At 34.9% G+C, this 24,624-nt stretch overlaps 2 protein-coding genes across 7 annotated transcripts in view; both read right to left on the bottom strand.

Moving 5' to 3' along the window:
* Window positions 1–24,624, bottom strand: part of LOC125830655 (peptidyl-prolyl cis-trans isomerase FKBP15-1-like) — a 1,183,135-nt gene that overhangs the window by 594,045 nt on the left and 564,466 nt on the right. The window contains exon 7 of one of the 6 annotated variants that reach the window (XM_049509834.1): window positions 1,412–1,423. The exons of the other annotated variants lie outside the window; for them this stretch is intronic. The gene's annotated coding sequence lies outside the window, so the exon portion shown is untranslated. Of the gene's footprint in view, window positions 1–1,411; window positions 1,424–24,624 lie in introns of those variants that run through there. 6 annotated transcript variants of the gene reach the window in all.
* On the bottom strand, window positions 6,494–9,118 carry LOC125830668 (uncharacterized). Its single transcript, XM_049509851.1, has 4 exons — window positions 8,176–9,118; window positions 7,501–8,059; window positions 7,237–7,429; window positions 6,494–6,568 (listed from the first exon to the last, which is right to left on the bottom strand). Exons 1-4 carry the CDS (start codon window positions 9,116–9,118, stop codon window positions 6,494–6,496), a joined length of 1,770 nt encoding a protein of 589 aa, XP_049365808.1.

The following is a 24,624-nucleotide window of genomic DNA, read 5'->3' as shown; positions in this document are numbered from 1 at the left end:
CCCAAAAATGCTTTGGCTCATAAGTGTTTTTAAGCACATCTTTCTTTAATTGAGATAATTACTCAAAACTTAGCCAAAACGGCTCCTTTGGAAAACATGGTTCCTTTCTTACTTAAAATGTAAAACATTTAGAACTTCTTTGGGAAGTACATAGTTCCCTAATAACTTTTGGAGTAATGGACTCAACTTTATGCTCTTGACTTAAATTGAAACTCAAGACTCTTACTCGACTTGAAACTTGAGACTATTTTCTTGACTTGGAACTCAACACTCTTGCTTGACTTTGAAACTTGAAACGAAGTTAAAACGTTCAATAATGACTCTTGAAAAGCTTGGAGGACTTGCTTGAACTTACTTCTTAACATTGCTTGACTTGACTCTAACTTCACCTTAGCTTGATACTAACTCGCCTTGAATTGAATTATGAATTCAAGGTGTATGATCACACGTATTTAGATGAGTTCGGGATGTTTAGAAACACTTTGGAGTGTTGGAAACAACTAGGAAACATAGGTACAATACCTAGGAACATGCATGAGAAAGTGTGGAAAGAGAAGGGGAACTTGGTGTCCTTGGCGCTCTGCAAGGCACGGAGCGCTAGCCCTTGAAACTCACAGGGCCAGCTGAGGCGCTCTGCATGGCGCGGCGCCCCAAGGGGTGAAGGTCAGAGCACTTCTTGGGGCGCTCTGCAAGGCGCGACGCGCCACCCCTTTTCTCCGACAACTTCAACTTTTCTCCCTCTTTACTCCAACTCTAAACCTTCTAACCTTCAAGGTTTCCAGACCCAAACATTTAGAATCATAAATCCCTCAATATTCAACAGATTACAACTCAAAAACCAACCGGAAACATGTCCCAAATCACAAGGGACTTCAACAACACAATCAACAATATCAACAACACAACCATCAACTTCAACAACACAACTAATCCTTTTTCCCAATAATAAAATGAGTTGGGTGTGAGGGGGGAAGGATCAACCCACACTGAGAACTCACATACCTTGATAGGGATCACCCCCGACGAAAATCCACGAAGATCTCGACGAATCTTGTTGATCTCCTCTTCTTCTCTTCTTCTTCTCCTTCTTCTCTTCTTCTCTTCACTCAACCCCTAGCTTCCTCTCTTTTAAAATGGGATAAAATGATCCAAAATCATCCTAACACACAATATAACCCCAAAAGAATAACTAGGGAAAAGACCAAAATGCCCTTAAAATTTCCGGACGGATCCCCCTGCCAACTGCCCAACTTTCAAAGGGCATAACTCGCTCATACGAACTCAGAATCGAGCAAACTCGGTGGCGTTGGAAAGTTCATTCCACAAGCTACGCAACCATAACTGAAACTACTCCTAACTCATCCTGATCTAGGAGTTATGACTGCTCAAAGGTGGCCAAAAACTCCCTTTTTCCCATACTTAGCCAATTTTTCCAAAATTTTAACTTCTTTCCAAAAATGACTATTTTCGATTTTTAAGCCTCTCCATAGTTATTTCAACTTACCGGATGTTACAGTAACCTTGTTCAACTGACGGTAATCTAACACATCCTAAGGGTACCATCTTTCTTTCTCACAAATAAGACCAGAGCACCCCAAGGTGAGACACTTGGTCGAATAAATCCCTTATCTAAGAGATCATTTAACTGTTCTTTAAGCTCTTTCAACTCTGTTGGTGTCATTCTATATGGCAGAATAAAGATAGGTTGAGTATTTGGAAAAAGGTCTATACCGAAGTCTACCTCTCTTTCAGGAGGGACCGTGGGTAGATCATCTGGAAAGACTTCTGAAAACTCTCTTACTACTGAAACTGACTGAATATGAGGTATCTCAACACTAGAGTCATTAACTCAGACTAATTGATAGACACACCCCTTAGAAACTAACTTCCTTGCCTTAAGGTACGAAATGAAACGACCCTTAGGCACTGCTGAACTGCTTTTACACTCTAAGACTGGCTCATTTGGAAATTGAAACTTGACAACTTGAGTTCTACAATCAACTGAGGCATAACAGGCATAAAGCCAATCCATACCAAGAATGAAATCAAAATCTACCATGTCTAACTCAATTAAATCAGCCATGGTACTCTTGTGATTGACGGAAATGGGACAATCACGATAAACTCTTTCTGCTAGAATGGACTCACCACCATGTGTAGAAACACTGAATGGTTCACTAAGTTGATCAGGATTAACATCAAAATTCATAGCAACATATGGAGTTACAAAAGACAAACTCGCTCCTGGGTTTAGCAAAGCATAAACAGTAAAGTCAAAGACTTGGATCATACCAGTGACAACATCTGGCGAATCCTCTTGCTCTTGGCGACTATTGATAGCATATAAGTAAATTGTTTCCCCACCAGTACCTGAAGTAGCTCCTCGAGATATAGCTTTGTCTGGTGGAGCAACTAAAGAAAGTTGGGCCATATTGCCCCTATTACCATTACCTTTCATGTTCTCAAGACACTCCCTCATAAAATGACTGTTCTGACTACGCTTGAAACAACCAGTAGAGCCCTCACGACAAATACCTGAGTGGTTTCTGCCACACTTAGCACATGCAGGAGGCTTACTACCCTTTTGTACCATACTGCCTTAAGAATAGGTGGGTTTAGCTTTGAAATTCTAACTATTGTACTCATATTTGTTCTTAGGTGCAGATGCACTAGAAGATGATGGGGCAGGTCCCTTCTGTTTCTGTTGGAAGGAAGACCAGATCGCACTACTCTTTTGCTGCCTGAACTTGTTCCCTAATGTCTTAGCCCTCTTATTCTTAAACTCTTCTTTATCCTTCAACTTATCATTCTCAACTTGTTGCACGTGGATCATTAGCCTTGCTATGTCCATATTATTTATCAACATCACTGCCTTGCCTTCCTTGCTTGACTGACGAGACAACCCAGCAACAAATAAACTAATCATGCTCCTCATGTCAACAACCATCTCCAGGGCATAGTGGGAAAGTTGTGCAAACTTCAGACTGTACTCATGAACACTCATAGACTCTAGATTAAGGGAGAGAAACTCTTTTATCTTTACCTCTCGCAACTCACGAGGAAAGAAATGTCCCATGAGAGCACTCTCAAACACAATCCAACTCACTATTGGCGCATTCTCAGCCCTATTCTTTTTCCATTGGTCGAACCAGACTCTAGTGACACCATTCATTTGGTATGCAGCTAGTTCCACCCTCTCAGCATCTACAACATGCATAATCTCAAAAAAAAAAATTGAAACTCTTCAACAAAGTTCTCTGGATCTTCTGTGACACTTGAACCTGTGAAGCTTGGTGGGTTCATCCTTAAAAACTCACGGATCCTTGAAGTATCAGCCACTTCCTATCGATTATCTCTCTGTCCATCTTAATGGGTCACAACTTGACTTAACATCCGGATAGCTTCACAGAATTCAGCATTGGTGACCTCTCCTTGGGTTGAACTTCTGGTGCATTAGGTACCCCTTGTTCCTCGACATTTCTCCTAGCAGGACGACCTCGAACAACTCTTCGGGGAGGCATGATTATCTAAAAACACGCGCAAGCAAGAATTAGAGGGAAACTTTTTAGAGATCAAACTCTAATACACGAAATGAGTGTGAAAGAAGTGAGAATTCTCCTAAGTCTTACAGCCTCCTAATTATAAATGTGGCGCACTTCACACCGATAACTAGGACTCTACAAACATGGCTTCATAGACTCCCTGGAACTTTTGAACTCTGTGCTCTGATACCAAGTTTGTCACACCACGAGCCTACACCCTGGAAGTGGCCGGCACTCGAGAACCATTGATGGCCCCAAGCGAACCCTTGGCTTGGCTTACTTACTCAGCAGAAGACTTAACTTAACAAGATAATCCCAAAACATAACTTCAAAGAGATATAAACATAGCCAAAACAGCAATCGGAGTCTGTAAACAACATCTGAATGATAATATAAAGACAATTGAATTACTAACTGACTGACTGTCTATGAAGCCTCTAAAAACAACTGAGATGGATGTTGGGACAAGCCCCACAACATCTTAATGAACTGATAAAATAACTGAAAGCAATAAAAGGAGTCCTCCGAAATGTAAAAAGGCTCTCCAACTGACTCTGGAGTGCTCACTGGATCAATGATGAGCTGGATGTTGATCCTGGTTACCTGTGTCTGTATCATAATAAGATGCAGGCCAACTGGCATCAGTACATTGAATGTTTGAGTATGCGAGTTGGAATGCTAAACACAACTTAGGCTTGAAATGATTCTGAAAGGAATTGAAGAACTTACAAGGCTCAATTCAACTCAACATAACTGAACTCATTTCAATATAAAGTAAAAACAAGTGCAATATAAAGAAAAACTGTTTAAAACATTATGTCAACTCTGTGTGTATGCAAAGATACATATAACTCTGAGATGTATGTAAATATACAAATAAATTAATGTATATAAAATTACAAAATATTGTTGTGGGAGTTTCTCCAACCGACAACCATCACTTAAGAGTTATAGTGATGATACAACACTTTACCTCACGCTACCAAGGACCATCATATACCTTGCCGGGGGTATATGACCTAACTCACTAAGTGGATCCACTAGTCTATGCGAAAAAGGATTCATCTAAAAAGTATGACCCTTTTCTACCTATGATGGCTACATGGTTTATGGGGGCTGGGGGTTCTCTGAACACTCCCCCATATCGGTGCTCAATACTACTCCCAAAATATGATACCAGCTCTTTATGTTTAAAACATACTTCTTCTGTGATTTGAGATTAGTGCTCAAATACTTAGCTCAAAGCCTATCTTGGAAATCAAAGTTTCCCCTATTGCTTCATTTAGAAAGCGATTACTCTTTTCTGAAAACTAGCCTGAAGAGCCTTTGAAATCGAGGTTTCTTTTCTTGTTTAAATGTGAAAACATTTTAAACCCTTTGGGAATACATAGTCCCCATATACTTTTGAAGAAGTGGACTTCAAACTTTACTCAACTTGAACTTTAAGTCTTAAAATAAAGTTAGAACATTTGGAAAAGACTTTTGGAAAACTCTAAGAACTTCTCTTGACTATGATCTTAACTGCTCTGGACTCGACTCTTAACTGATCCTTGAATTGAATTATGGATTCAAGGATTGTGATTTGTGATTGGAAAAATCTCATGATGTTTAGGAATGATTGTAAATAGCTAAACATGAGAAAAGTCACGGAATCACCGTCTTGGAACAAGTCCGCGATGCGGAGGTGTTTTAAATAATTACTCGCGAAATTAAATTTTGAGACAGAGGAGTCCGCGTCTTAACTGCGATGCGGAGAAACTTTTTGGTCACTGGGGGAGCAAGTCCGCGTCGCGGACTTGCGTGCCAGATCACGCTAGACTTTTTCCTTCTCTGTTTTACAGCCCCAATTCGCCTAAACTCAACTATTGATCTCAAATTCATTTTAGATTCCGATACCCAGCATATGGACTCCAGAACTTAACTCAAAACAACTCTATAATTTGACTCAAAAATCTCAGAAACTCCTCAATTCATCCCAATTCAAGAACAACATTCAAATTCAAGAATACATGTCAAGAACATCAACTTTCAAACTCTTTTAGGACGAATTTCTCTGAACTAAACATGTTTGGCGCGTGGGTGAATGAACCCAACGCTATGAAATACTCACATACCTTGTAAGATGAATTCCTTGGCGAATCCATAACCAAAATCGATTGTTCTTGGCGAACCTTGAACTTTTCTTCTCCTTTCTCCTCTTTTCTCTTTTCTCCAAGCCCTAGCGTGAATTTCCAATTAACTAAACTGATCTCATTCTGATTGACCCTTAATTAATTCACTAAAACAAACTAAATTAATTGGATAAGGAAAGACTGAAATACCCTTCAAAAATCCGGATTAGACATTTCCTTATTTGAACAGACCAACTTCCAATGTGTGTATCTCACTCATAGGAACTCGGATTCGTGCAATATTGGCGGCGTTGGAAAGATCATTCCAAGAGCTTTCCAACCATATCTGGAAGTACACCTAACTCTTCCTGAACTAGGAGTTATGGCCGTTTGAAGTTGGCCAAAACTCAACTTTTCCTAACTTAAACAAATTTTCAGATTTTCATTATTTCCAAAAATTGAATATTTCCAGTTCTTAGCTTCTTCATAGCTATTTCAAATTGCGAGATGTTACATTGGTTGAGGGCGATGTTTTAAATTTTGTAATTTGTCGTGGTGACGAGGCCATAGTAGACATTGTTGTTTCTAAGGAAATCCATGAGCACCTTCTTATGGATTTCATCGATGATACAACGATGATAGTTATTGATTAATAAAATTTTGGGAAAACGGCACTTTTAGTCCCTATGTTAAGGCTATATTCTTATTTTTGTCCTTGTGTTATCTAACTTAGCACTATTAAACTTCAATTATATCAAGTGAGTGATTTTAATCCTTCAACTAACAGATCCAAAAAAAACTAATAGAAAGTTCACTGCTAAAAGGGGTAATTCGGGTATTTCATTTTAATTCTCTCTCTTTGAAGAACAAGCTCAAGTCTTCCATGTCTCTATCTTGAAGAACAAGCTCATCGACCTGAGCTCATTTTCAACAAAACTAACTTGATAGGCATTAACGTCCCTCTCTCACACAGCGAACGATAGCTCATTTGAGCTGCATTTGAACAAAACCCACTTGATAGGCATGAGATTTCTCTCTTTGTCCGACGAACTCGAAGTCATCTAAGCTACATTTGAACAAATCCACCTGGATCTACTGAAACGTCAACAATGTATTTGTGTGCTCTGATTCTTGGTATGTTGCTGCTCTAATTTATTTATCTTCTCGATTTTTCATAACTTTGAGCTAGATTTTTCTATTCATAAATGGGGATTTTTTTTTATTAAAGCCTGTTGTTCAATTGTATTGCTGCAACTTTTGGCCATTTCTAAGTTACTCAAACAATTCAAAGAAAGTAAACTTATCATCCCTTTTTAATTGACTAAATGAATTGATCTCCCGATCGCTACTTTCCATGTCCAAATGGCAAGATATAAGTGTAGTTTTCAAAGCTACTTTTCCGTTTTAATGTTTGATTGGGACTTGCAGTTTAAAACAAGCCTTAGAAAAATATTACTATTGAATTTCATAATCTTACATTTGTTAATTGACAGCCAAGGCATTGGCAGAGAGTGGATTTGAACCACTTTACAAGCAGATTTTTACAACAGATTGAAATGACCAAGAAAACATTTACTTGTTACCTTTCTACAATAACTGGTCATGTTGAACTTTTTATTTGTCATCTGCCAAAGTGGCTTTCTGCCGTGATCGTCCCTATCTTTTGGGGATGTCTCATCAGATCCTCTCTTTCTTAATTTTGGCGGTCTACAAGGCTGAGTTTTGTATATCGGTGGCAGTGGTGGTTCAACTCCTGTTTTAGGCCACTCTTCAGAGCTGTTAATTGCAAGATGGAGTGTTCATAGCTCTTCATATACTGCTCGGTTGTGTAGCATTCATGGACATACATTTCTGGTTCGTCTTTTTCAACCCATATTGCTGCAATTGCATGATGACAAGGTATTCCAGTTAACTCCCATCTCTTACAAGAACATATCATCTCCTTAAGATCAACAGAGAATAGTCTAAGATTGATGTCATCAATTTGATAATGAAACTGGTCAGCTTTAGTGGCAATACATTCAGCAGCCTTAGATTTGTTCTCCTCTAACTTCAACAAGATTTTTAGACAAAATTTGTGTCCATGCTTCATCATGTTGTCTCTATTCTTCTGAAATCTTGACATCATGTACAACCTAATTAACTCGAGCATTGTCAAAATGTGTTTGTCTCTAGCAACTAATAGTACACTATTGAACGACTCACACAAATTGTTCAATAACATATCACACTTTGGGAAAGAAGAGAAAAAAGCTATAGACCAGTGAATAGGAGGCTTGTTAATGAACCATTGAGGGGCTTCAGGGTTCAATTTTTTCATTTCTTCCATGTACTTGTGAAATGCACCTTCAGTGGTTGCCCTTGCAGCTTTCCATAAGACATCTTTCAGTGCTTGTCCTCCAAAACCTTCAGTTTTAAAGTTGTTGTGCAGGTGTCTCACACAAAACCTATGTGCTACATCCGGAAGTACCTCCTCAAAAGCTGGAATTAGACCCTTTTGCTTATCTGAAATAAAAGTCCACGCACGAGAATTTGTGAGATTCTTAGGTCTTCATCAAGAAGAGTGAGAAACCAATGCCATGTTTCCTTCAATTCTCCTTCTACGACAGCAAATGCAACTGGATACATGTTGTTATTTCCATCAACTCCTACAGAAGTCAATAATTGACCGCCCTTTTGATGTCCTTTCAAGTGACATCCATCAACCCCTATGATTGGTCTACATCCCGCTAAAAATCCTTGTTTAGTAGCTGCATGACAAATATAAAGCCTTAAAAATCTTTTTTTGCCTCTGACCATCATGGTTGGGTTATCATCCATCTTCAAAATGCATGTAGTACCAGAATTACTCCTCCGTAACTCAGCACAATAGTCCCACAACATGTTAAATTGTTCTTCTTTAGTTCCTGTAATCAACTTCGTTGCCTTTTTCTTTGCCCTGTAAGATTGGTATCTACTAAGTGTGCACTTGTGAGTTCTCATTATATGGGCTTGAAATTCCTTCACACCCCAGGATGGATTAATTCTGAAATCTTCTATATACTTCTTAGCTAAAAATCCAGAGTCAATAGTCTTATTGTCTCTTTGGTTGCCATATTCATGATCAGGGCCTATTGTTTTGATCTGGAAAGGTTCATCCTGATTGGCCTTTGATGCAAATATGAACCACTTGCAGTTTGGCACTTTGCAAATTGCTCTTGACCTCTGAGTTTCATTCTTTAAAAAATTAATGTCTTTCTTCTTCATCACAGCATGCACTTCAACATCCCACTTAAACTCTTTACTATTACTAAAAATCATATTGATCAGAAATTCAAATGTTGGATCCTCCAAGTCTTTGCCTGGATTAAAAATGATAGATCTTTTAGGATTATCATCATCTGAATCTCCATGCAAACTCATTAATTCATCATCTGATATAATGCAATCTTTTTCTTGAGTATGACTAGGAAGCTCTGGTAGCATATTTGAGACAAACCCAAACTCAATGTTCTTCCTAGTTTAACAAATCTGATTCTTTTTAGTTTTTCCTTTGATACTAGCTGACTCTGTAATAGAGTTACTGATTTGATCTAATATCATAACATCTTCTTCTGCAGGATAGTCAGAGTCATGAAATGACTCACAATCTTCACTTCTAGCATCACTATCATCGCCCTCATCTACTACATTCACATCTATGAAGCCTTCTTTATTTTGAAGTTGGATCTCTAAATCTGTCACATCATAACTCCACTGGTCCTCATTTGTGTGCTCAATAAATATCTCAATTTCTCTATTCACAGGTATTTCATAGACAAGCTTATAAATATCTGAATCATTTGTTAACAATCTTATACCTGTCTCGAAATAAGGTCCAAACTTAAACCAAAATTTTACTTTTCTATCAACATTCAACTTCTTCACACATAATCTCATCTGAATAATAGAGTTTTCCTCGCCCTTACAGTAGTCATAATAATCTATTCACCCGCCAACGTAATTCATCTCAGGTATAAATATCCACGAACCCATAAAATGCAACTTAATTGAATACATATCAAGATCTTCACCTGCATCTGTAAAGAGATTTTAAAAAACATATTGGTTTCATTAAATAAATCAAACGTAGATTTGAGAAAATGAAAACATATTAGTTTCATTGAGATAAAGTAAATTATAATGTAAACACATTAACATAATCAATCATGCAGATCAGCATCATCCATAAAATGCTAAATTTGTTTCCCTACACTTTAAATTGTGTACTCTTTAGCACTTATTATTCACTTTGCATCTATCTTAAGAAAAATGTTATTGATTGCTCATTTACATGCCTAAAAAGCTAACTGGTTTATTTTGACTGAGCCAAAATACGTGAAGGAAAAGGAAGGTGTTGATGAATTGGGCGAGGATAAATTGGGTAGGCATTTTTATAACTTCCTCTTATTCTCATCCCATGTTCTTCTAAATTCTTCATATCCTTCTCTTTACTTCTTTGTATGTTACCATACTCTTATAAGTTTCCTTAAGCTTCAATTTTACTTGTAATCAGTTGGAATAGTTGGTTTTATAATACATTCAGTTCAGATTGTCACTGCTATCAAAACTGACAACAATTGAATGGAATTCTTTGAGATAAATTGAAGATGTGTAGATTCTAAGATATAATTGAGAGCATTGAATTTATGTGGTGCTTCTGATGATGCTAACAATTTTTTTTATGTCTAATCAAAATTGAATATGGTGTGTTACCATACAGATCCTTAGGGTGTTTGGAATTGAGTTCTTCTAGTAGCTTTAAGTTTACAACTAAGTATATTTAGAATCATATTTTCACATATACAAATAATTTGCATAGCATCAAGGAAAAACAATTCAAAGTATTCTGGTATATTTGTTGAGATATTTTTCTTTGTCTATCACATGAAATTTTGAACTATTCAACTTAAAAGAGTACTCACATGATGGAGTGGATTGCAACCCACTTTTAGAACGCAATTCCATTGCACATCCACACCAAATAGATCGAGACTTCTTCGTTGTGCAGAACTAGAGTTGAACTAGGTTATGCAGCGAATAAGTTTTTTTAAAAAGTTTTCTATTTCTCAAGCAATAACTTTTAAATACCCAAATTGCCCCTTTTAGCAATGAACTCTCCGTTAATTTTTTTGGATTTGTTAGTTGAGGGATTAAAATCACTCACTTGATATAATTGAAGGTTAATAGTGCTAAGTTAGATAACACAAGGACAAAAATAAGAATATAGCTTTAACACAGGGACTAAAAGTGTCGTTTTCCCTAAAATCTTATTGTAGTTGCCTTGTTAAAAAATCCTTTTCTGGAACTCAACTTTTCAATCAATGAATAATTTTAATTTATTTTGATTAATTAATTTAACTAATGAACATGAATCATTTACTTGGTTATTGTAAGTTGGTCAAATGTATATTTTCAAGGCTAATAACTCTGAAGGGTAAAAAAGGAACAATATGTTGACAAGTATTATGAATCATAATACTTTTCATTTCATACAATCAATGCATAAATTACCATATTCTTTCTTTTTTTCTCTTGTTGGTTATTAGCGTTGAAAATATACATTCATCCAATTTAGAAAAGCTAAATAAATGATATTGGTTAAATTAATTAAGGCTAAAGAATACAGAGGGAGTAATTATGAAGCATATTTAATATTTAATCAAACTAGTAATACCTTTGCCATTCTTCGATAATATAAATAATAATTAACAATTAATGTAATAGGTTATTATAGATATAGATTATAAATAAAATATTATGAGTAAAATAATAAATGAGTAAGAGAATATTTATTATTCTAATTATGTATAATAAGTTTCAAAAAATTCCTATTTATCTTCTCTACTTTAATAACATGACTCTTTAACTTATATATAACTATTGTATAATATAATTATAGTAATTAAATTGGGACCGAATTAATTCCTTCTTAAAAAGATCATTCACTATATAAAGAATGAAGAGTTTAACTTTTGGTGGGAAACTTTTTTGGTGGGAACTCTGAAATTTTAAACACTCCTATAAATACCCAATACAGTCTAACTTATACACCTATCTCCCAATATCTTCTCTCATTGAAAAAATGGCAGACTTCACACCAGTCTCTTATCCTCCCCTACCACACTTCAAAATGAGACTAAGTAGATCATACGTGACGCTAAATGGAATGGTAAAACATTTCACTGTATTTCCTTTATTTGTTTTTTTATTAAAAACATCTTGAACTAATGTCTTGTTATTTTTCTTTTATGTAGTGGCTTCCGCAATCGATAAGTCAATACTTTCCCAAGAACCCAACAGATACTTTGTTAATATATATAGGACCGGATAGAATGTTTGCAGATGAACACAATTTAACTGTAGGCTATTGCGGTTCGAAGAACCGGCAGAGGTTCTCTGATGGTTGAAACTTGTTTATTCGTAAGGCAAAATTAGTTGAGGGGGATGTTTTGAAATTTGTTATTTATCGTAGTGATGAGGACATGGTAGACATTGTTGTTTGCAAAGAAAACGATGAGCACCATCTTCTGGATTTCATCGATGTCGACACTGTGACAGTTATTGATTAAATTGTTTTTTATTGGACTTGATATTTTGTGATTGTTTTCTATTTTTCTTAATTTTCAGTCTAATTTTTATAATTTAATTGATTTCGTGTATTTAATAAGAAAATTTAAATGTTTTAAAAAATGGAAAAGTCTAAACTAACTAAATCTTTTTGAAATCTTCAGTCAAATGAGGCTAGGACTCTGTTTTCTGACAGCTCCAAAACAAAAGACTTTGCATGTACACTTTGTAGAACACATGTGACCGTTCGAACTAATGAATTCTACTTTTGTACTTGATGGGCTTTAAATAGTTGCAACTATAGATATTCTTTCAATAACTTAATCTTCTACCAAATGTCCATATTTCTTTGGTTCTTGTATCACTACCATGCCTCCTTCAGTCAACAGAAACGCACATGATAATCGTAGAAGACGATGTCACACGGTTTGGGAGATTGAACTTCTAAAGGAAGAAGTACAGTACCTCAATCGTGCAATGAAAGCACTTAAGCGTGAAGTAAGGACCTTGTCTCGTTCTTTTCTTAACCTTTCTACTCAGGTTAATAATGCATTGGAACTTAATAACCATGGTGGTGCCGATAATATTCAGGGTGGTGGTAGGGTCGATAATATTGAGGGTGGTTGTGCTTGTAATGTTTAGTGGTCGTCTCCTTTTGATGTAATGATATTAATGTCTTTAGTAATGTACTATTATGTTTCATTTCGTTTTCGTTTTTATTGTGGTTTATTTTTAATTTCTATCGGAATTTCTCTATAATTTAGTGAGTATAATTTATACTTCATTACACTTAACAAGGTTAACAAACGACCCCATCTTATTATTTGAAACGTTTGGGGATACTGAACAGACGACTCTTGGACTAACCAAATCAACTGCTGGCTTAACAAATGTAATTGTCGGTTATTATAAATTATCCCTCATTCGTCTACACTTAATACATAAATTTCCCATAAAATAACATAATTTAATCCCTAACATGTCTTCCTCAGAGAACATAAACGGGCATCTTAGTATTACAGGACTGGGAGAATACATATCTTAAAAAATACTGAAGATTTAATGAGTGGAATTAATTTTATTTTATAGGGAAAAAGGTCAAATATATCCTCAAACTTTCAAAAATGGTACATATATATCCTCCATTATACTTTTGGGTCATACATATCCTTACCGTCATAATTTTAGATCATATATACCCTTTGATTAAATGGAAAAACATGTGGCAAGATCTCAAATAGTTGCCCTATTTTATTTTATCTTTTATCCAAAATTTAATCTCTCTCTTCTCTTTCTCTCTCCAAGTTCATATTCTGTTTTTTCCTCTCTCTCACCGGGAGGCACCATTTTTCATATTAAAATATCAATCAAAGCATCTTAAAGACAATAAAGGAGCAAACCAACAACTAGTTTTCACCTTAACTATCAATGCAATATCTACTAGAGAAAGAATGAAATAAGGTAGCACTTAAGAAACTAGGAACTAACATAAACAATTTAAGGAAGAGCTTAATAGATTCACACCCAAATTGTGACCATATTAGCAATAGATGAAAAATTCAACATAATTGAAAATAAGTATTTGAATAAGGTATTTAAATCTGGATACTATCGAGAATTTCAAACAAATTTAAACACTGATTATTGATAACAAGTCTATTCCTTAAAATAGAAAGCGAGTAAAAGACTAAGCAACACAACCTAATGTAACTAGTTAAACACCAACTGATTCATAAAATGTTAAGCTAACACAAGCCTCCATTGTCGAGCACTGAGGTTAAAACAAGAGACAAGATCCAAAACTAACAAAAAGTGCTAAACAACGAAGTTAAATCTAAACACCTTTATTTAGTTAACTAAATTAGGCACACATAATCGATAAAAAACTAAACACAACACTTCACATCAAATTAAGAACAAACAGTTAATATAAAAACTAAGAGAACTAAAAGGATTGGAACGGAATACGAATGTTACCTGGTTCTGGGCAGCGAACCAAACGACGAGTTTGACGAAGACGATTCCACCACCTTTTTCAACTCGAACAACCACAAAAGCCACAAAATTTTGAACGATTGAACCAAGAATTCCAAAACTTTTGGGTACTCTTTGGTCTCCAAAAATATGTCCCCCTGAACAGTGAGCAAAACAAGGGTATTTATAGGGAAGCTTCTGGGTCGAATTTGAGGGGAAAAACGATGTGGGATTGCTGTGAATTCGAAATTCTTTGAGAAAGTGCCTGGAAACCTCGAATTGTACTAGAGAGGGTAAAATCGAGAGAAAAAGAATTGACAAGAAATAAGAAGGACGAGATACCGTTTGAATTTGTACGCCTCGTTGGATAAGAAAGGACGAACGGGACAGCTATATGAGATTGATGTTCCTCACCAAAAATTGGATAAACTATGGCTAGGACTCGTTGAAATTGCTGGGTTCGCGTCGTTCTTCTTGTGAAGGAGAAGAGGAACGCGTGAGGGGGAGAGCGTGAGTTCTGGAGAGTAGAAAGAATAGGAAAAATGAGCGCGTGGAATAGAAATCTAGGACAATAGGGAAATAATTAAGGGTGTGGGCTGGTTTATTGAGAAATTAGGCTTAAAATTGGATCCAAATAAATGTATTTCATTGAGAAATTGAACTCGAAGAATGTGGTTCGATACAAATTAAAATTAATTAATCGAGCTTTTTAATTTAACAAGATAAAATAATTACTTTGAAATAAAAGATCGATCGTACCAATTAATTCATGAATTAGTTAATAATTTTTTTTATATTTTTTAGAGAAATAAAATATACTCAATTAAAACACTATTTTTTGGTAAATTGATTTTCTCAAATATTCAATTAAAATGAAAAAAAAAAATTAAAAATAATAATATTAATATATATATATATATATATATATATAAACATATAATCTATATGAAAAATGGTAAAATGTCTTGAAAAATGATTTTGAAAGTATTTTTTTTCGAAAACATTTATTTCAAATTATTTCAAATTGAAGAAGCTTGAAAATTAATTAAATTGTGGAGGGTCATAATTGGGTGTCAACAACTGCCCCTCGTTTGTTTAGGATCGATGAAAGAGATTCGAGGCAAACAAAATTGACGAATCCAATTTTGTCTGACCACTAATTCATCTCTTCGGAACGGCGAACGGTAAGGATCTTTTGAAGAATTATGGTTGGACCCTGGTATTGGATTTCCTACATAACTCAGGTTACATGAGAACTCAGGCCACTTGTAGTTCAAAAGACGCTTGATTTTAGGCACGATTTTGAAAGAATGCAAAAGCCATTTTGATGTCAAAGTATGGAGAGACCGAAAAGCTCGAGAACGGAGTGATGACAAAATTGTTGGAGTACAATCGAGTTTTCAATATTAAGTCTGCCTACATGTCCCTACACTTTTGGAATCAGATTGTTTGTAGTTCGACTCAATCGGTTGAAAATGAAATCTCTTATGCAGAAATAACTTTTAGCTTAACGATGAGTGAAAACTTAATTGAGTGTGGAAAAGAGGCTTGCAAACATCTCAACTATGAATTTGGGGCCCTTCAAACCCATATGTAAGAACTTACATGGGCATAACTTTCAAAGCTCTAGGTGTATTGTCACTCTAATTTGAAAATTTGCCTCTTGTGAGAATTGAAAATTTCACTGAAGGCGAAACTGAAACTATTAAATCCCAAGAAATAACCACACGCCTTAGGATAGGGATGTTGTTTGATTGTGGCGGAAGTCGCTCCTCAACTCGCGTCCTAAGAGTTTGATATTCCTCTTTGGACTATGTCCCAGTTTGTTGCGTCCTATTTTGACGTAGTCCACTTCATGTGTTTCAAAATCTGGAGAAAATTGTCAGTAGAAAATGTAATATAAATACAAATATAATTTGTGCAAACCTGGTTTAATATGTCATACTAAAGAAGATGACTATCCAATTTCAAGTGTATTGCTCTTGAAGGAAGTGGTGACCCAAAGTGATGTGTAAATTTAAACGAGGTGATGATTCAATAACATAATATAACGTGTCACTTTTTAGGGAGGTGACGTCCTGACGTGTCATTTTTTAGGGAGGTGATTTCCCAATATAATATAACATTGTGCTTAAGGGAGGTAATGTCCCAATATAATAATAATGTGTCACTTTGAGGGAAGTAACTGTTCAATATAATATAACGTGTCACATTTAGGAAGTTGACGCTCGAATAAAAATTTAACATTTCACGTGAAAGGAATTGAAACTCCAGTAATATAACGTGTCATGTTGAAGGAAGTGACACTCCAATAATAATTTAACGTATCACATTGAAGGAAGTGACGCTCCAATAATATAATATGTCACATTGAAGGAAATGATGCTCCAATAATATAACGTGTCACGTTGAAGGAAGTAACATTCCAATAATAACTTAACATATCACATTGAAGGAAGTGACACTCCAATAATATAATATGTCACGTTGAAGGAAGTGGCGCTCCAATAATATAACGTGTCATGTTGAAGGAAGTGACGCTCCAATAATATAATGTGCCACGTTGAAGGAAATGACGCTCCAATATAATAATGTATCACGTTGAAGGAAGTGATGCTCCAATAATAATAACATGTCACGTTGAAGGAAGTGACGCTCCAATAATAATACCCTAATGATAAAGAACAACTCTTAAAAATAGGAAGTAAGGTTATAACATAGTAATTTGGATTATCTCTTGTAATTTCTGAAGCTAGTAAGAGCTGTGATTGTCTAAAAAAGGTTGTTCTTGTGCTCATAAAGATTTTGTTAATAGATAACAAGAATTAACACATGTCAAGACTTTTGAACACATCATGACGATCTGGTAAGCATAGAGAACGTGGGATTCTGGAATAACGCTTTGAGAACTTTTAACGTTGAAACAAGGCAATAATGGCCGATTAGGGATGTCACATAAAGCGAGTCCCTACTTTTAGTCTGAAATCTCTTATTAAAGAGAGAATTTTCTTGAAAAAGAATATCTGAAACTTGAAGTTGAGCGGAGATTTTGAGAACTTTGAACTGTTTCAAAAAGTTGCCCCAGTTTCCTGTCCAAGGGTGGTTAACTGGAGCAATTTGCAAAAAATGAAGAATGACTGATTCAAAAACATGTCCCAGTTTCCTCTAAGGTCTGTAATTTGAAACAATAGGAAGACCAAATCCTTATATAGGATTGCATACGTATCTTGCTGGAACAAGAAATCAGGTCTGGCGTAGTTCGAACCTGAAACTTAACAAAATTTAAAGAGAACATAAGATTTGCCATAAAGAGGCAAGAGATTTGAAAAAATGAAGGACAAAGTTTTTCAACATAAAATAGAGGATAAGAGTCAGCTTGGATTGGATCCTTGGTGTAGGAAATCTTTCATAATAACATCTTTGAAAAGTATTAATTTATATCCCTCTTCTGGTGAACGTCTGGACTGATCCTTCAAAAATTGAAAAGACCGTTTTGGAATTTTGACTCCAATTCTAACGACACCTGTAGAGTTCAGATGTAAGTAGTAAAAAATAAACTTATCAAAGTAAAAGAGAAGTTTTCAAATAAAGTTGTTCGGCTTATATTAGTATGGATGACGTGTTATGGTCTTCGCCATTGTGCCAAGCTATTCCATTTGTAAAATTGAGAATGTGTAAGTCACAATAAAGTGAAAGGAAAAACTTTAGAAGATGAATGAAGAGTAGAAATCATTTGAGCTATGACGAGGCCAATGTGGGTCCAATGATGCCTTGTAACTTTGTAGTTCTTGCATCCAAAGAAAAATTCTTAGTTTCAAGAGACTGATTCATGTTGGCTTTTCCTTGCCATCCAGATGCTCCTTTAACATCTGGTTTACAAGCTTGTCTGATCTCAAAATGTCGTTTGATGGAATTTTTGAGGAACCCTCCTCAAAAATTCTACCCCGGTTTGAAACATAACATAACTTTTGAACTTTCTGTAGTTTTTAATTGAATTTTTGAGTGAATCTCAAAAACTCTGCCCCAATTGCAACTCTAAAGTGATCCTTGATTCTGGCTTGTTGGAAAAAGTTCTCTTCAAATGAATTTTGAGATCCTCTCAAAATGCTGCCTCATTTTCCATTATAAAGAAAAATAGAAATCTTACGGGGAACATGACCGAGCCGATGTGGCGCCTACGTATCCCGTTGAGCAGGAATCAGGTCAAACGTAGTTCCAATATAAAGAGGAATTGAAATATTTTTGACAACGTGATCGAAGCCAGTGAAGGCCGCCTAACGTATTCCACTAGGGAAATCAGGTCAAACGTAGTTCAAGTACAAGGAAACATTAAAAGGGGATAAAGGGGTGACCGATGCCAACATAGGCCGCCTACGTAGCTCATTCTTGAGAATTCAGGTCAGACGTAGTTCATTTACATATGAAAGACGCTTACAAAGGAAATCAAATCTAAACAAACTATTACAAAGAAAACACAGTGATAAAAGTACGATTATAGGAAAATAAAGCAACAAACTCCAAATGCAAGACTCAAAGATGCCAAAAGTGCGACTTTCAGAAAAACTTGTTTCTTCTTCTCAACTGGTTACGCCAATTACTACTCTTTGTGCTTGGGTAGTGGATTGGTGTTCACATTCAGTGGAGCATGTGCAAGTTTTACCACCTCGTTGTCAATCAGATCTTGAATTTTGTGCTTGAGAGTGATACATTTCTCGGTATCATGTCCAACAACTCCTGAATGATAAGCACAACGCTTATTTGGGTCATACCACTCGGCTGAAGTATTCACAGTCTTTGCTTCCACTGGATGGAGTATTCCTGCCTCTTTCAATTCCCAAAAAGTTGAGTTAGTGTCTCACACAATGGAGTGAAGACTCGGGGAGGCTTTTTCACAAAATTGGGACAAGGTGCATTGTTTCGATGATTTTGCATTGGTCATGGAGAATGAAATGTTGCTTGATTATTGCAAACATAGTATCGTGAATCAGGATAGCCTGGAGGTGGTTGACAGTTATATGAGGTAGCTCCTTGAGTCGTTAACATCATAACTTCTTTCTCTTTTTTCTTTCCAAAGGAACCAGTTTGATAGACTTTATTAGCAAACTGAGATGAGGTGTAACTTGCTATTCTACCAGTCTTGAGACCGTCTTCAATCATTTCTCCAGCCTTGATAACTTCAGCAAATGTCTTTCCACCCATTGTCACCATTCGCTCATAGTATTCTGAGTCTTGATATTGAATGAAGTAAGTGATCATTTCTGATTCCTCCATAGGTGGGTGCACCCTAGCAGCTTCTTCCCTCCAACAAATGGCATATTCTTGAAAGCATTCAGTCGACTTTGGTTTTAGCTTGGTAATAAAGATTCTATCAGGAGCGATCACAACATGAAACTTGCAGTGATCCACAAAAGTGTTCGCTATGTCATCCCAAGTACGTCATTTAGTCACATCTTGCTTTGAGTACCACTCCAAGGCTTTTCCAGACTTTGATTGAATAACTTGATTATTATCCCTTCATTGTTTCCAACGCCAATCAACTTTTCACAGTAAATTTTCAAATTGAAGAAAGGATTTCCTGATCCACTGAACTTTTCAAACTTCGAAATCTTGTAACCAGGTGGAAGCTCAACTTCAGGGAATGTACACAACTCTTCATATCTCACACTCTGGCTACTATCGAATTCACGAAGACCTCTCATAGCATCTTCTAAGCTTTTCATCTTTCTATTCATCATTTCAACATCAATTGACTTTGCATCATTTTTAATTTCAACATAGTGATTAACATCTTGGTGGTGAAACTCCTGAACCTAGGTAACAGGTGGAGCAGTGAGATAAGTGTACACTGTCGGAGCATGATGTGTTACCGTTGAAGCTTTTGGAGGAGCAAATGTGTACACAAAAGGAGTATCCTGAGTTGAATGAGTGAGTGAGGCACTTTGAGTTTGCTGAAAGGTGGTAAAATGATCTCCTTGATTGAGCTTACTTAAAGTCAGAAATGAAGGTGGCATGGGACCATTTTGGCGAGCATTATGTGGTAGGTTCTGAAAAGCAGCTTGGTATTGAGTTATTAGGAGATTCAGTTCACCAATTTGTCGCTCTAAATGAGCAATGACTTCCATGGGTGATTCCGCTGCTACCGAGGCACTAGGATTGGCCACGACAGATGAAGTGGGGATCATTTCAGATGAAGCAATTGTGTTAATAGTGGAATCCATTTTTGAACAAGTCCTCTTAGTAGTCCAAGTAAGAAATAAAGAGTTTGTAGAAATTTCCTTCACCTTAGACCGTGTAAAATATGGATGTTCTGCTAACGAGAACTTTGGTGTAGTGAGCACAAGTTTGATTACCAACACAAATTAGTCTTATCTTCTAAAAACAACTCAAAAAATAAGAGAGTTAGTCCATTAATCATAATAATCAACCAAAGTAACATATAAAACAAATAACATTTGTTTTGCTTAAAACAAATTAGTCCAAAATTCGAAGAACAAAATACTCTAAAAGGGTGAGCAAATGGGAAAACTTTGATCATTTCGTGAACTAAAATTTTAACGAAAGAAATGAATTTGAACAAAGCAAACTATATAATTTGAGTAAAGATTCAAATGTTGACTTTTTGTAAGGTTCAATTGAAAAGCCCTTTTGAGAATAAAGACGTCTTAAAATTGACATGAAATTGACGGAATATTTAGTAACACCAGCTAGGTAGGTGTGGAAAAAAATTTTCAAGAACGGTGAGGTAAACATGAATTTAAGTGATGACCCAACAATCTTTTTGAGGATTTAACGAACTCGAAACAGATTTTGATAATGGACTCAAAGAGTAATTCGGGAGGGATCAAAAATTGACCTTATATGCCAAACAAGGTTTTGAGACTTTGGAATAGAATAATCGACCAATCATGTTGAAGCAAAACTTATGTATAGAACATATAAGTCAAACAAGCACAAATGAAACAAAATTAGTAACATTTAACACACAAACAAAATATAACGCCTCCTAACATACATGTGACATTTTGAGCCAAAGGTATGCCTAACGTTTGAAAGATGTGTATATCGTTTGTAAAACGTTCCATTGCCCCAAAATATTTGTACAAGCCTTATGAATAAAATAAATGGGGATACATTATAGAGGAGAGGAAAATAAATATCAATCCCACGCAGGGGTACAATGAAACTAAACTAAGCTTCCATATGAAATCTTCATTCCCAAACTTCTTGATACTTTTGAATTTCTTCCGATTGAGGAGGATCTTCCTTTGACTTCAACAAAGAAACTATCTATAAAATAAAAACCCAACCCTAAGGACAATGACACGCACAAATCGACATACATATCCTTCAAATTTAACAAATAGGTGGATGATCGACTTGTATTGACCGAGGATCAATTAGACACAAGGTGGTCTTCTAATGGGCCTAATACACCTCGGGTATTGGGTCATCTTAGGTTAATACACCTAAAAGAGGATTTTGGTTTCGCTCTACACTAGTTGACTAAGAGTGGGTTTTGAAACGAGACATGGTTACCCGAGTTGGACAAACTACGGGGTGAATATAATAAACAACGTTGGACGACCACGAACCAACTATTCATTTATTACTTTCGAAAGCAAGGTGTTCTTTTCTAAAGTCATAGCTGCGAATAGCCACGTAACCGTCCTTTCCTAATGCATTTTATTTGTCATTTGACGGAATTGTATGACATGAGTTGCAATGACAATAATATATTCAAAATTTAAACACATAATTGAAAAATAACAACTAATACAAATAAATAGTTAGCCAAATAATAAAATCATTTTGGCTAGAACCTAGATGAATCCCCAGCAAAATCGTCATTCTGTTACGATTCGATTTCAAAAACTAAGGTTCCGAAACCGTTGCGCTACTTTGGAAATTTGATTAATTAAAGAAAAATAACAATTAGGAAATCGCCACTTAATGTTTTAGGAAAAATTAAGAAAACCATATTAAAAAGGGGGGTTTTGAAAGAGAACATTTTAAACAAAACCAAAGTCGGGTAAGGGTTTAGGCATCTTAGAGAATCCGATGACACATGGTTGACCGACGGATTCAAAAAGCTTGGCTAATTTTTAAAAAGGAAACTTAAATTACTTAAAAATCTTATTTTTTGAATTATACATTTTATCTCAAATAATGAAATAATTCAAATGTTAAAGTGTCAAAATAAAATTGTAACTTAACAATATATCCGAATCAAGTTTTTGAGTCGAATAATCAACACAATCACTTTGGCGTGGATTTGAAAACTAAATACTAACTATGAAAGAATATGGATAATTCTCAAGTTAGTCTTGAAACTTAGATTGCCTAACTTAAAACGGGTTTGAAAATTTTAAATATTTAAAGCAAAATGAGTAACAAAATAGAAAACTTCCCCAAAGATTCATTTGAATTAACAAAATAAAAGTTAGAAGTTAAAGGCAATTATCACGAAGTCACAATATAAGAAAAATAAAATACGAATAGAACTTGGATAATTTTAAGTCCACTTGCTGCTGCTGGCACTATTTTTGAACTCTTTAAGTCCGAAAAAATGTTATTTTTAGCCCTTTTGGACTACTACTTCCCTGCTCCATGTCTAATTAGGTTTAGACCCAAAAGATTCATCTTTTCAGCTTCTCTGGAACTATTGTAACCCTGTTACTGAGCTGCTATCACTGATTTGAATTTTAACTCGAAGATATTAGCTTCCCCTTTGTGCCTTTGGCGGAGGTCGACTCAAAGAAAGGAAGATGCAAAAGTGGGAGTCCAATTGGACTCGAACAAGAAGGTTCATGTTAAATAAAGAAAGATAAGGATTAACAAATAATCAAGAAGGGGACAACTGTTAACTTTAAACACAAACGATATTTAATAATGCAAGTTTAATCTACTAGAAGTAAGACAAACCATAACTATAATTTCAGTCACAGAAAGAATATCAGAAAAAAATTAAGTGAGGAAAGACAACAAATATTTTATCAAAAATCTTAAGAGTTGCATTTATAATACATGTCAAAAAAAAATCACACAAAAATTAAATAAATCGGTATACTTATTAAATATAGGGTATATTACATGATAATATTGCTTTATATAATTATCAAATATTAGATGATATAGTTTCATCATAGTATTAATATCACAATGAATTTCAAATTTATGAGTAAAATTTACAAAGAGATGTTAAATGGAAGAAAATGGTAAAATCAATCAAAGACTAAACAATTAATGCTAGTCACTTAAAACACATCAGTCGAAAATCTTACAAACACTTGAGTGTTTGTCTTCCCTAAGTTAATAGCTTTTAAAGAAAGTTTCGAAACACTTCCCAAAGACAGCTAGTATTGAGAGTTCTTATTTCATACAGAAAATATTGAGTCTTACCAAATACGTAGTTCATTTTTTTACACAAGTAACAATATATTAACGATTAGTTAGTAATTAAAGTTCTAAAAAATATATTTAATTAAATTTTCACGTAAATTTTGATTTATTTAAGTGATTAATTTCAATTTTCTTACAGTATAATATAATTGATTAATTAATCGGATTAATTTGTCTACAAAGAGTGGAAGAAAATTCAACTCTTCTACTCTTGTCAAAGTGGTAGGTATACTCAAGTAGTTTTAATTAGAGTGAACAACTACAATAATCTCATTCACTCATTTTGGTTCCTTCTCCTTTTATTTTTCATGTAACAATTTTTGGAAAGCAATTATATAGTGAAAAATTTAAAAGTAATATTCAAATATTTAATTTTTTTGGTAAAAAAGGGATGAAAAAAATAAACAAATTCCGTTTCGTGATTATGAACAAATGTTATTGCAGCGCGAATGGTTAAAGCTTAAACGATTAATCAATACGTCGCGAGTTCGATTTTAGGTTAGGTCCCTCTGTTTTATTTTTTATTATTATTATAAACATAAAATTGTCATTTCTATTATGAGAAACTGTTTTTAACACACGTAACATTTTATTTTCTTACCTTCTAATAAAATTGATTAATTAATGGATTTGGCTTAAAATAGAAGAGTGAAAGAAAACTCGACTCATCAAATCAAATCTTTTCAAAATGCTAGGTGTACTCAAGTAGTTCTCTTAGACTTGAACAACTAATAATACCATTCCGTCCATTCCCGTTCGTTATATTTTATTTTCCGATTAAAAATTGAATAGGAATAAATTTATTTCCCATGAAATTAATAATTAAAGATTTGAAATAATTAATAACAAAAAAATATTAATGATTAAATTAATTAATTAATTTTATTTTCTTAACTTCTAATAAAATTGATTAATTAATGGATTTGGCTTAAATAAAAGAGCGAAAGAAAATTCAACTCATTAAATCAATTTTTTTCAAAATGCTAGGTGTACTCAAGTAGTTCTCTTAA

This window comes from Solanum verrucosum, unplaced genomic scaffold, assembly GCF_900185275.1.
Source record: "Solanum verrucosum unplaced genomic scaffold, falcon-dt-bn FXZP01000297.1, whole genome shotgun sequence".
NCBI lineage: Eukaryota > Viridiplantae > Streptophyta > Magnoliopsida > Solanales > Solanaceae > Solanum > Solanum verrucosum.
Note: the sequence above shows the minus strand (reverse complement) of the source record. Positions and strands in the feature narration are given on the sequence as shown.

What these genes read in the sequence shown, in the direction of transcription:
- LOC125830668 (XM_049509851.1), bottom strand. Translation starts at nt 9,118, where the DNA reads ATGCTACCAGAGCTTCCTAGTCATACTCAAGAAAAAGATTGCATTATA. An exon ending in AATCTCACAAATTCTCGTGC is followed by an intron (nt 8,060 to 8,175) that starts GTGGACTTTTAT and finishes TTAAAACTGAAG; the next exon opens with GTTTTGGAGGACAAGCACTG. An exon ending in GAAAAAGACGAACCAGAAAT is followed by an intron (nt 7,430 to 7,500) that starts GTATGTCCATGA and finishes TGCAATTAACAG; the next exon opens with CTCTGAAGAGTGGCCTAAAA.